This window comes from Rhinolophus sinicus, chromosome 1, assembly GCF_057876585.1.
Source record: "Rhinolophus sinicus isolate RSI-liver-muscle chromosome 1, RSI-T2T, whole genome shotgun sequence".
NCBI lineage: Eukaryota > Metazoa > Chordata > Mammalia > Chiroptera > Rhinolophidae > Rhinolophus > Rhinolophus sinicus.
In genome coordinates this window covers 2,034,400-2,046,151 of record NC_142501.1, presented here as the reverse complement: position 1 = coordinate 2,046,151, position 11,752 = coordinate 2,034,400, and the positions used below count along the sequence as shown (strand labels likewise).

Genomic DNA, 11,752 nt, shown 5'->3' with positions numbered 1-11,752 from the left:
GTGTGGGGGTTGGTCATGGGGGAGGGAAGTAGAAGCCATTTAGAAGGTGACTTGACAGGGCTTGTAATGTGGGAAGTGAGGGAGAAAGAAGGAATGGGTTCGTGGCCGGAGGGCGAGGGAAGATGGGGAAGAGTGGGATAGAAGCCATTGGAAGGCTGTCAATTTCGTGTTTAAACACCTTGTGTTTGAGATTCCTGACAAATATGGGGCCCACTGAATGTTCTCTCAGGGATTCCCATCCTTAGCAGACTGATTGCAGAGCTAGAGCTCAGCCAGGCAGTTCTGGACACACAGTGAGTCCTTGCCCATCTACTGAGTTGTCTGCTGCCACACCCTCCCCAAGCTGCCAGGTTCCTGCCCCTTCTGAACTTGGTTCTCTGGCTGTCCCTTCCCACCTGTGAGCCACCCTGCATACCTCCAATCATTCCGCCATTTGCTTTGACTGCCCAGAAAAGCATGCATCAGGAATAACTCTAATGGGCAAGGAAGGCAGCTTCAGGGAGGTGTAGGAGTTTGCCAGCCTGAGGGAGCATAGGATTTCGGGCAGAGGTTTCAGTGAAGGCAAAGGCAGGGGTGTGGATGAGCCTGCCATCTTTAGGGGATGGAGAGTGTGGCTGGGCTCCAGGTTCTCGGGGAGCAGCAGAGGAAACTCAGAGGTCAGTTGGATTAGAATGTGAGGGGCCTGGAGTATCCTGCCAGCAGATGGAGGGGGGCTGTCTTAAACACCCCACAGAGCCCAGCCCAAGAAGGAGGGGTGCTCAAGAAACCCAGAGATGTCAGTCTGGTCTGCCCACGCCCTTGTGCTTCTGAAACCCGCTAACTGTTCACCAAATGCTTCCTTTATATCCTGGGCACACAGCTAGACTACATTCCCCAGCCTCCCTTGCAATGAACCTGGCCACTGGGATGTGGATGGGAGCTCTCTGTGTCACCATCAGGCCAGGTCCAGAAAAGCCTCCCAGGAGTGGTCCTCTCCCTCTTACTCCATCTACTGGCTCATGTTGATGTCCAAGGCCATTTGGGAGCTCGCTACCTGAGGAAGGCAGGACCTCTGAGTAATGGTATGGGGCAGTCTTTGTCTCAGCCTCTGGAGCAGGAATCAAACTCCCACTGAGATTTCATGGTTTATCTGCATGACTACCAGCCTGAATAGTGCAGATCTGTAAAGCCACAGGGCACCAGGAGCCTCTATGTGTCTGGTAGGATGTCACCAGAGGTTTATTCCCTGGCTTAGCACGACGGTTTCTTGTACTTACTTTAACCAAGAACAAATCAGATAACTTTGGCTGAATCTCAACATTAATTAAAAGCCAGCTGTTGGAAACTCTGTTCACTGCTCTGCCAGTGAGTGAGCAGCTGTGCCTAGAAGCCTACCCAAACTGCCACTTTCCCAAGGTAGGTTACATAGGCACCGCGAGAGGCGGAGGTCTGAGAAGATACTTTTGGGAGCCCGAGAAAGCTCTGATGGCTATGTAACAGTTTGTGAGAATAGATGTACTGTCATAAGCTTCTCACTGACACTCAGAGGCGTTTGGGAGCCTCTGTCCTGGGTCTTTTCATGTGCTCTCAGGGTTTTAATCACCTTCCAATCTGTTATCAGGACCCTAGATCTCCTCAGCTTTTAATTTATATTTTCAAGAACCTTGAGACATGTTCATGAATATTTCTTATAGGCACATCGAATTCGTCATTTAAGAATCTCATTTAATCACCCAAAATAGAAAATGTGAATTATCTTCGATGCTTCCCTGTCAGGCTTGTCAGTCCTACCTTTGACATTCTTAGCTTTCTGATTATTAATTCCTTAGTTTAAGTCCTGTCATTTCTCCCAACTCTGCCACCACCAGGAGCAGTCCCCTCTGCTAGGTCTCCTTGCTTCTATCCTTACTGTACCCCACTTTGTTCTAATATCATCCCAGTTAGCCAGAGTGATCCCATTAAAACTTAAGACAGTTATGTCACCTTTGCTCAAACCCCAAGGGCTCCCCCATCATTTAGAGAAGCCAGTCTGGCCTGCAAGCCCTCGCTGCCCCACTCCACCTGCCTCCTCCGACTCCACGCCATCCACGGCCCTCCGGTACCTTCCTCTGTGGCAGCAGGCCCCTCCCACCTGAAAGCTCTGGCTCTCGCTGTTCCCTTGGCCAGGAACACTGTGCTCTCAGGTACCTACATGGCTTGTGCCTCATCTCCTTCAGGTCTCAGTCAAACGGCCCCACTCGGGAAGGCCTGCCTTCGCCACCCTGTCTGAAATTGCCACCCACCTGTCCACTGCTCCCTCCCTTACTTACTTTTCTCCTTAGCACGTATTACTATCTGATCTACTAGGTAACTTACTCATTCTTCTTGGTTATGGCCCGTCTCATCACTATACTCGAAACCCTGCAGGGAGGGATGGCGTTTGCCAGTTTTGTTCATGGCTGTCTCCTGGTGCCCAGCACACTGTGGCACTCAGTAAGCACCTGCTAAATGAATTATTCCCAAAGCCTCCTGCTTTCCCTGACAGCCACTCCATCCCTACCCACGCCTGCCTCTCCTCGAAGTGAATTCCATGTGGGCAGGTGGTGCCTGTTCACCCCTGAGTCCCCAGCACAGGGCCAAGTAGATGGCGGGTGCTTCCTAAGAAAAGGCCTGGGACTGTCCCTAAGTCACTCTGGGTTCTCAGCACCTGGCAGAGTGCTGAGGCCTAGACTCACTTAAGAATGCAGCAATAGTCACCGAGTGCTTACTTACACTCCATATCAATTATGTTCTGCTTCCTTTTCATGTGTTTTCATAGAAAAGCCAACCTGCGGGAAGGGGCATGTGTTGCTCCAGACTACCCCATGTGCCCTCTTAGTAGTGACCACCTGACACCTGGACCGCAGGCCTGGGACTGCAGCACCTCCCAATGCGCAGGAGGCCAAGGGTCCCACAGGGCTATGCTCCAGCCCAGAGGGGTACAGAGGACACACCCCTGCATGGAGGAAGCAGTGGGCTCCACTCCCCAGCAGACAGACAAACAGAAGTGACCCCAGGGAATGGTGAAGTTTCTGAAGCAAGAATTTATTCCACATGCACACAGTGGGTATGGACAGTGACCTCAGCAGAGACATATTTCAAAGCAAGTTACAAGCTTCTTGGTCTCTCAGCCCCAGCCCTTCTCTTGCCACCTCTCTGGCCTGAGCTGGGGCCAGGGGATGGCCTCCTAGTTCCCAAACAAAACACAGAAACCTACGGGCTAAGAGAGAATTACATAGCCTTATTTTTATTAGTATCTAGCAAGAAAAAAAGTCAAAATTTCCTCTGTGCTCCCACTCCACCTCTGCCACGGGGGCCCTCAGAGAGCATCTGCCCGGGAGCACCTACTGCCAGAGCTGTCCTTGGAGCCTGGTCACCTGTGCATGGGCACCCCTTGTGCATGTGAGCTGACCACAGGCCCATCCCTCCAAACGTGGGGGCGAGAGGGCAGCTGGCATCTCTCTGGCCCTCAGCTGTCAGCCTTGGGAACTTGGAAAAGATCAGCAATGTCCAGCAGAGCTTGGCGGATGTGGTTCCCAAAACGCTGGGCATTCTGTGGAAGCCAAGAGTTCAGACCCGGCTCCAGGCAAGACCCTGCCCTTCTGTCCCCACTAACCAGGATGCTTCCCCAGCCAGACGGGCCCAGTGGCACCCCTCCTCAGGCCTGAGCAGCAGCAGACTTACCGTCTCTGAGCTTGAGAACATGCTGGAGACATGAAAGAAGATGGTGTTCTCACCAGCGATCATGTAGGAGACGCCATAGCCATCATCCACTACCTGAGGGCAGCACAAGGTCGGGGGAGGGCGTGAGGACCTGAAAGCTGAACTGAGGCCACCCTTGCTCTCCCCACAAGATTCCCAGGAAGGGGCTCTACCCCCAGATGCTACATTTTTCTGAAGTCAGTACCACCCCCAGAAAACGTGAAAACAAAGAGCTCTGCCAGTGCAGTCTGGCCCCACCTGGAGCCCCAGGACCTCAGGCTTCCCTGTCCAGGGCACCATCTCTAGCTCCCTGACAGACAAGCCCGTGAGAATGTCCCAGCGGGAGAGCTGACTCTCCACTAAGCACCCTTCAGAGGGAAGCCAGGCCTGGACATGGGTGCGCTCCAGTGGTGGGGGCTGGTCCCAGGCACCTGTCTGCCAGCCGATAGTTCCCATTCTGCTTCCACGTAGGGCAGGCCCCGGGCTGTGTTCCCACCTCTGGTCTGACCTCCTGAGTCCCTGCGCTCTCCACTGAAACCCCGGCCCCAGTCCTACCCACCCAGCACCCCGCAAGGGCACTTACGGGTCCAAAGCCACCGCCAGCGCCCAGGTGATTGGGGTACTTCTTTGGATCAAACATGCCGATCTGGAATTGAGCGCTCTGGCTGGTGGAGAGGCGCCAGGGTTCTGAGAGCACCTGCAACAGGGAGGCCGCAGCAGTCAGACACCATGCACTCCGCACACACCTGCTGATGGGTGGTGCCTGAGCATGTGAGCCAGGTGTGGTCCTGGCCCAGGGTGCAGAAGTGAGCCAGTGGCGGGGGGCCTTCCTGACTGCTGCCCCTGTCCCCCAGTCTGTTCTCACCAGCAGCATCTGCACAAAACTTTCAGTCATGTTTCAAGGCCTGCTGGCCTGCCCGTCCCTCTGGCCTCCGCTCCTCCCCTCCTGCTGTCCCTGGCACCGTGCACCCTTGCCTTAGTGTCTGGGTGCTGGAAGCCCTCTCCACTGGGCGTTCTGCCCAGCCTGATCCCCGTACCCTCCTGACTTCTCAGGAGTCACCACCCGACACATCATACCTTCGTTTGCCCATGCCTCTCACAAGAACACCAACTCCACATGGGATGGGGGTATCTTGCTCAGCGCCAGGACCACAGGCCTGGGAGGGGCCTGGAGCAGGAAAGCTGGCCCCTGCCCTTGAGGACAACTTCAGGGGAGCCGGCCAGACAGCAAACAGGCTGAGACCCATCAGGTGAGGCCATGGGGCAGAGGACACACCCACTGACAACACTGACCTCAGCCAGGAAAGGGGAGCTGACCCCCAGGTATTTGGAGACCACATAAAGGCAGAAGAGGTGCCTGTCGATGCCGTGCCCCGTCATGGCCAGGCGGTACATGTTCTGGTGCTTCTCAGAAGCTTTCCGGAAGAGGTTCTGGAGGTCTGCTTTCTGGGGACAGGAGCAGAGCAGTGAAGGGTAGCCCTGACCCTCAAGGTGGGAGGAGGCAGAGGGGTCACCTTGCGTGTCTTTGGGGGCTCACCTTGTGTGTGCCCTCCACCATGGCCTGCACGAAGGCTGTGGACTCGCTGGTACAGGAACGAACCGTCTCGGTGCGCCCCTCACGGAACATCCTCGTCATCGAGGCTTCATAGGTCAGGCAGAACTTGCCCTTGTCCTGGGGAACACAGAGGGTGAGTCTGGCGGGTGTGCCCTGGCGCCGCCTGCCCGCTCCGCAGTCCGGCCGGACTCCTACCCGGAAGTGCGCCAGCTGCAGGGCGATCTGCACAAAGGCATCAGGGCTGGTGCGACACTTCTTGATGAGGCCTTTGCCAAAGGGCAGGAACTGGAAACAGTACAGCTCCACGTTCTCTGCCAGCGCCCTGGCCACCTGGTAGGAGCTGTCGATGGCCGCCTGGCACTGCCGAGACATGGAAAGGGTCCACTGGGGGGAGAGCTCTCTGAAGGGCAGACTGATAGTCTCAGGGTGCCCTCCACATCTTCAGGAGAAAGGGGGCACTGACACACACCCATGGACACAAGGCTCACACCTCCCAGCTAATCTAACCACCACATGGCTCCAGGATGTCTGATCTCCCTGTGGCCAGTCTGGACCATGAGTGGCTCCTGTCACTTCCCCCTGTGAATGGGGCTGAGCCAGAGGGAGGAGGCAGCAGAGTGTCTCAGGCACTTGTCACTCTCACATGCCCGTCCCTGCCCTCGGCCTGCACACCTTCTCAGGGATGTCCCACTGCAGCCGCTGAGGAGGTACCAGCATGAGGTTCGGTTGGCCCAGGCAGTGCCCAGTGTCCGAGTAGCCCAGGTGGAAGGTGTCAGTGCCCAGGACAAACTGCAGGGAGAAGGTCAGGCTGACGGGCCGTCCTTGCCCCCTGTACCCCCACCCCGGCAACAGGCCCCCTGTCTGGGCCCATTACCTCCCAGAGGTGCCCTACGATTGGGGCGTCTGCCCAAGCGTGTTCTGTGTTGAGGCCCAACTGGCCATTCTTGAAGGCAATGAGAGTGAAAGACTTGTCGAACCACCTGCAGGAGGAGCAGGTGATGAGGTGAGGCAGGCGGGGGCTCCCGGGGCCGAGGGCAGGGGCGCTGACCTGTTGTAGCAGTTGCCGTGCAGCAGAGCCTTGCCGTACAGGCTAAGGCTGGCCTCATCTTCGGGGTCATAGCGGTGAGACTCCTCATCCAGGGTCACAAAGAAAGCGGCACGCTCAATGGTGTCCAGAGAAGCCTTGTTCTTGCCGGAGCTGAAGAAGGTCTGGCGTGCCTGTGCCCACTCCGTTCTGGGGGCATCAGGGCAGGGTGAGCTGCGGCCACTGCAGGCTGTGGCCAAGGGCACCTCCTAGGACCTGGCAGGGCCTGGGACTGGCTGAGGTGGTGCTGCTGGGCCGCCCTCCAGTTAGGGCTACGGCAGCCACCCCACTGCCGTGGCCACCAGCACCCTCACTAGTGGCCCCGGCACACCCCTCCCTCTGTCATGCCTCTGGCCCCAAGTTCCAGGGTGGGTACAGGGCCAGGCTCCTCTCCTCACGGGGCCTGAGCCTCAGCCAGCAGTCCCTGCCCGCCGGCCCGGTACCTTCCGCCTGCAGTGAGGGCTGCCAGCCTCTCCTCGCCCGGCTGAGGTGGGGAGGGGTCATCCAGGATCCTCTGGAACTGCAGCTCCAGGTCCCGAGGCTTGAGCAGGCTGGAGCCGTCATACAGCCACACCTTGAAGAAGCGGCCCCGGTGGTACACCGCCACATGCCTGCTCTCGGCCAGGTGCTGCAGCACGTCTGTAGGGGCCACAGGTGGGCTGAGGCGCAGCACGGTGGCAGGAGCACCCCCATGCCCAGCACTGCACTTGCGCGGTGCCCCTGTGACCCCTGGCTTGCCAGGCTCCCCTCTCCCAGCACTAAGCCAGGGCCTGTGCTGGGTGCTTCTATGCCTCTCGCGTAATGCCATGGCTCGAGGAAATAACACAATCTGTCTCAGTGTCACAAATGCAGGCTGCTGCCCCTGCCAGACCTTCGGGACCCGGCCCTCGTCCAGAGGCAGCAGTGCTTCTCCGGATGCTCTGTACTCAGACTCCCCCAGCCTGCAGGTGAGCCCTGGAGGAGGTGCAGGGTCCCAGCACTGGCATTTCCTGTAAACACTAGGAGTCTAATATCTGCCAGAAACTGGCTGTTTTTGACAGTTACACCACCCTGAGACACTGAGGGCACTGGGGACGAACAGGTAGTGGGACACCTGCCATGGCGGGACCATAGCTGGAGGGAAGGGTTCAGTCACAATGGCCTCACGTGGGCCCAAGGCTATGACCCGCCTGGTACCTGTCTCCTTGCCCGGGATCCGAGTGGTGTTGAACATTCTCTCCATCTGGTAGGAGCACATGGGCACGATGCCAAGTGCCATCACCTGGGAGGAAGGCCCGGCACGGCTCAGACGTGGCCCGCTCTCCCTTCACTCCCTCCACCCTAACACAACTCACAGGCTTGATCTGTTCCCGGTCCAGTTTACGGCGATATGTGATCATGGCATGAACGATGTTCCCCAGGCGGGCTGCTTGTACGTCCGTGTTCTTGGTGAACACAAAGTCCTGTGGGAGAGGGTGGAGCCTGCAGGCAGCCACAACAGGCCCAGGGTCGCCTGGGACCCCGGCTCTCCATGCCTGCAGACCTGCTTTGTCCCTTTCCCCCAGTCCATCCCACACGCTGTCAGATGAACTGCCAAACATGAAACGACCACATCACTCCTCAGCCTCAGCTCTGACTCAAGCTGCTTTTCCATAACTACTTGGTTCATGTTTTGTTTATTTTGCTTTGAGAAAGTGGTTTCCACCACGAAAAAAAACAGCTGACAACCTCAGGTAGGGACACTTCGTGTGTAGGCTTCTGGGAGGACAGCCTGGTGGAGGAAGGGACGTGGCTGGGAGGACAGGCTGATGGAGGAGGAAATGCGGCCGGGAGGTCAGGCCAGTGGAGGAGGGACGTAGCTGGGAGGACAGCCCGGTGGGGGGGAATGCAGCAAGCTGTTCAGAATGTGATCTGGACAGCGGGAGACGATTGAGGGGTGCTGTGTAGATCGCAACTGGGTCAGGCCTGCACTGGGGCAGGAGGACGCGTCACGTGGCAAAGGGCCAAAGTGACCTCCTGAGTGCTAAGCGAAGTAGCTCTGGATCCGCAGTGACACAAAAGAAGGTATGGTTAAGGAAGTCCCATGGGAATGGCGTCAGGATGGCTGGGAACCCGTGGCCAGTGAGGCACCAAGAAGAAAGTGTCGGGGCTTGTGCAGGGCAGTGAGCCTGAGGGACACTGAGAGGGACAGTGTCAGGCTGTGAGGCTACAGGGTTCTCTGCATCCTGTTTCCCTATTGCCCCAAGGCTGCTTCCTGACTATTCTTCCAGCATCTTCCCCATCTTCCCTTTCCCTCAGGCCTCACTGCAGAACCCCCACCTGCCTGTGGAAACTGCCACTGGGGCTCTGGGGTGTCCTCCGGGTCCTTTGCCCTGAGCCCCGGACCTGAGGACAGAGCTGAGCACACAGGTGCCCCATCTTACCATGACGTAATAGTTGCTGTTCACCACGAGGGGGTTCCGGCCTCGAAGGTAGATGTACTCTTCCCACCAGTCACTCACCTGTGGGGGGGGGGGCAGTTAGAGCTGGGCGCACGTGGGCTGTGGGCAGCTGTGACAGAGGTAGGTGAGGGGAAGCGCAGGAGGAAACTCACGTAGTTGGTCGCCCACCACGACTTGAGTATCAGGTACTTCTGCAGCCTGGGAGCAGTCTTCTCCTGGAATTCCTTGGCCAGCTTCTCCTTACGGTAATACTCCTCGTCGTTCAACAAGGGCCGCACCGACTCCAGGTACTGTCCAGACAGGTGACCATCAGCGTGGGGGCCGGACAGCAATGGCTGTCTCTGTCCCAACCCTCTTCTGACCCCAGCCCCAATGCGCTCAAACACACTCTTTGAAGGGGACAGTCCCTTCTGTTTGGACAAGTCCTCTGAGTCCAGCCCACCCTGCCCACTGGGGTACCTGATCCCGGCCCTCACCCGCTGAATCGTGGCTGACACCTTGGGCACGGGGAGCTTGGGTAGAGATGTCTGGAAGCTGTAGAGCATAGGCCGCCGGCCAGACAGAAGGCGAACGCAGGTCTGTGGGTACAGGGCAGAGAGTGCTGGGCTGGGAGCCAGAGGAATGGATGGAAACAAACTAGTGAACACTTGAGGAGCTGGGCCCAAACCCTCAGAACCAGGACAAGCCCACGTGCCCGGCACCAGTGCCCGCCTGCCTCTCCCCTCCAGTTCAGAACCCCAAATGAGGCCCCCAGGGTCTTCAACCAGATGCCTGAAGCCCTCCACCAGCTTCTGCTCACAGCCCAGACTTTGGTGAAGCGGCTGGTCCGGCCATGCATCTCAAACATCCAGCCATGGTAGGAAAGAAGCAGTTTCAGGGTTTGGCGGAAGAAAAAGATGCCGAGCATCCACACTCCCGTGGAGAAGATGGCCATGCTGACAAGTGCCCGGGTCTGTGGGGTTCGGTAGGGGCCATATCTGTCAGAGAAGGGAGTGGGCTGCAGGGGTCCCCTGGAGGCTGCCTTGGGGGGGAGAGGGCAGCAGGGGTCCCCTGGAGGCCAGCCTCGGCGGGGAGAGGGCTGCAGTCTCAGTGGTGGTGAGCCACCTTGGGGGAGACACCAAAGAAGGACCTCCCTGGGCACACTTACAACTGAGCATAACATATGGACTTATGGACAGGGGACTGAGGTGATGGTGACCCCGGGCAGGACTGCCCTTACAACCTCCAACGGCTATTGTCCTTATATGCCCAGTTCAAAACCCTGGCTTTGGAGCCTCTCTGGCCCTCTCTTGTGGTTCCGCTTCTTACCCCTCAGGGAGGTATTTCTGGATGTAACAGACTAGCCCCATGGAGACGTCCACATTGCAATAGGAGGAACCCACTGTAGCCATGACGACGACCAGCCAGCTGGTGGGGCTGCCAGGATACACACCCCTAAGGATGCCATTCTGTGGGGCAGACAGGCATGCTTAGGGAGTGGAAGGCGCAGCAAGCCAGCGCCTGTGAGGTCCTGGCCTGCCCGGAAGGCATGCTCCCTTGGTCACCTGCTGTGCCCTTACTCCTCCAAGTCTGGTCTGCCCCTCCTCCACACTCCCACACCTGCAGCACCCAATTCCCGGGTCCCAGTGCCGTTCTGCATGGCTGTCTCCCTTCAACACCTGAAGCCCCCCTCTGGTCTCTGCAGAAGAGCCAGCCAAGGTGGGGGTGGACCGTGACAGTGCGGGGCAGCAGCTGACACCTGGTCTCTGCCTATAGAAGGCTGTATCCTGCACCTGCTGGGAGGAAGAGGCCAGAACCCCTGCGCCAACCTTGATGCGAATCAGGCGTTTCTTCCAGGAGTTGATCCCAGATAAGTAGATGTGTTTCAGGGCCTCCCGACTGAGCCGGAAGTCGACCCCATCTGGGGTCACGGTGAACTGGAAGGCCACGGCCTGATGCGCTTCCGCCATCCTGGGGATTGGCCCGCACCTGGGAGGGGGCTGGAGGGGGTGCGGACGGACTCAGGCCAGCCCCGCCCCCTCCTGAGGACCCGCCCCCAGCTTGCCGCTGCCCCCCACCCGGCTAGCGGCCCCTCCCCCGCCAGCACCCCACGCCAGCCGGAGCCACTCGGCTACCCAGCCCGGCCAACAGCCAGGGAACCCTCGCGCCCACGTTCCGGGCAGGCCAGAAAGGTGTAGGGGTCGGGAAGGGGGTCAAGGCCTTGGAAGCTTCAGGATCTCCGAGGACAGTGAAGGGCGGCCTCAGGATGGGGGTGAGAGGTGATCCGGGAAGCGTTGTCGTCTGGAGCAAGGCAGGGTCCGGGTTCCCCCAGCCCCGACCGCGTGGGACCCCGGTGCTGTCCTCGCCCCTGCACTGCACTCTTGAGCCAAGCGGGTGGCCCTGGGTTGCCCCCCAGTCCACTCACAGCTCGGATTCACTCCTATCGGCGTGTGGGGCCAGTCGCTCTGGCCCTTGTCCCCATGTCCTTCAGGCCGGCCACCCCCCCCCCCAGCCCCGCCCTCACCGGGAACTTGACACCCACTCCCAAATTTGGGTTGAGAAAACAGATGCGGGGCGGCAACCAGAATCCCCACCCCTCCAAGGCGGGAATCCGGAGTGGGAGGGGAGGGCAGGGTTCTGCAAGCTGAAGATTGCTTAAAGGTCTGGGGACCTTGGGGAGGGGGGGGGCAAAGGGTCTCACGTGAGGATGGTGGCATTAGAGCTAAAAATAGCTGAATGTAGGGAAAGGGTCATCAGCTTGTCGGCTGTGCTGCCTGGGCCCTGATCTCCAGTGCGCAGTGTTGGGAGGGAAGCCCCACCCCAGGGCCCTCTTTGCAACCCCATTACTCCCCAGTTCCCCCCCATTCCTCCTGGTATGTATCACTTCTAAGCTGGAGACAGGGAGGAGGGAAGGCAGGGGGCTCCAATTGGCAGAATGGACCCTTAACCACTTTCAAGCCCAGAGCATTGAACAGCCATGTTTTTAGGGGGGGAAACTGAGGCTGAGACCAGTGG

At 58.5% G+C, this 11,752-nt stretch overlaps 1 protein-coding gene across 1 annotated transcript; it reads right to left on the bottom strand.

Moving 5' to 3' along the window:
• Positions 1 to 3,021: 3,021 nt before the first annotated feature.
• On the bottom strand, positions 3,022 to 11,204 carry CPT1B (carnitine palmitoyltransferase 1B). Its single transcript, XM_019717809.3, has 19 exons — positions 11,163 to 11,204; positions 10,567 to 10,737; positions 10,067 to 10,206; positions 9,558 to 9,735; positions 9,235 to 9,336; positions 8,911 to 9,048; positions 8,741 to 8,818; positions 7,673 to 7,780; positions 7,515 to 7,599; positions 6,782 to 6,977; positions 6,303 to 6,488; positions 6,129 to 6,234; positions 5,927 to 6,043; positions 5,450 to 5,614; positions 5,237 to 5,371; positions 4,993 to 5,145; positions 4,283 to 4,396; positions 3,682 to 3,774; positions 3,022 to 3,550 (listed from the first exon to the last, which is right to left on the bottom strand). The coding sequence occupies exons 2-19, from the start codon at positions 10,705 to 10,707 to the stop codon at positions 3,467 to 3,469; spliced, it is 2,319 nt and encodes a 772-aa protein (XP_019573368.1). The 5' UTR covers positions 10,708 to 10,737; positions 11,163 to 11,204; the 3' UTR covers positions 3,022 to 3,466.
• Between the last annotated feature and the right edge of the window lie 548 nt (positions 11,205 to 11,752).

What these genes read in the sequence shown, in the direction of transcription:
- CPT1B (XM_019717809.3), bottom strand. Translation starts at nt 10,707, where the DNA reads ATGGCGGAAGCGCATCAGGCCGTGGCCTTCCAGTTCACCGTGACCCCA. An exon ending in GATCCCGGGCAAGGAGACAG is followed by an intron (nt 6,978 to 7,514) that starts GTACCAGGCGGG and finishes TGGCCCCTACAG; the next exon opens with ACGTGCTGCAGCACCTGGCC. An exon ending in GCCCTCACTGCAGGCGGAAG is followed by an intron (nt 6,489 to 6,781) that starts GTACCGGGCCGG and finishes TGATGCCCCCAG; the next exon opens with AACGGAGTGGGCACAGGCAC.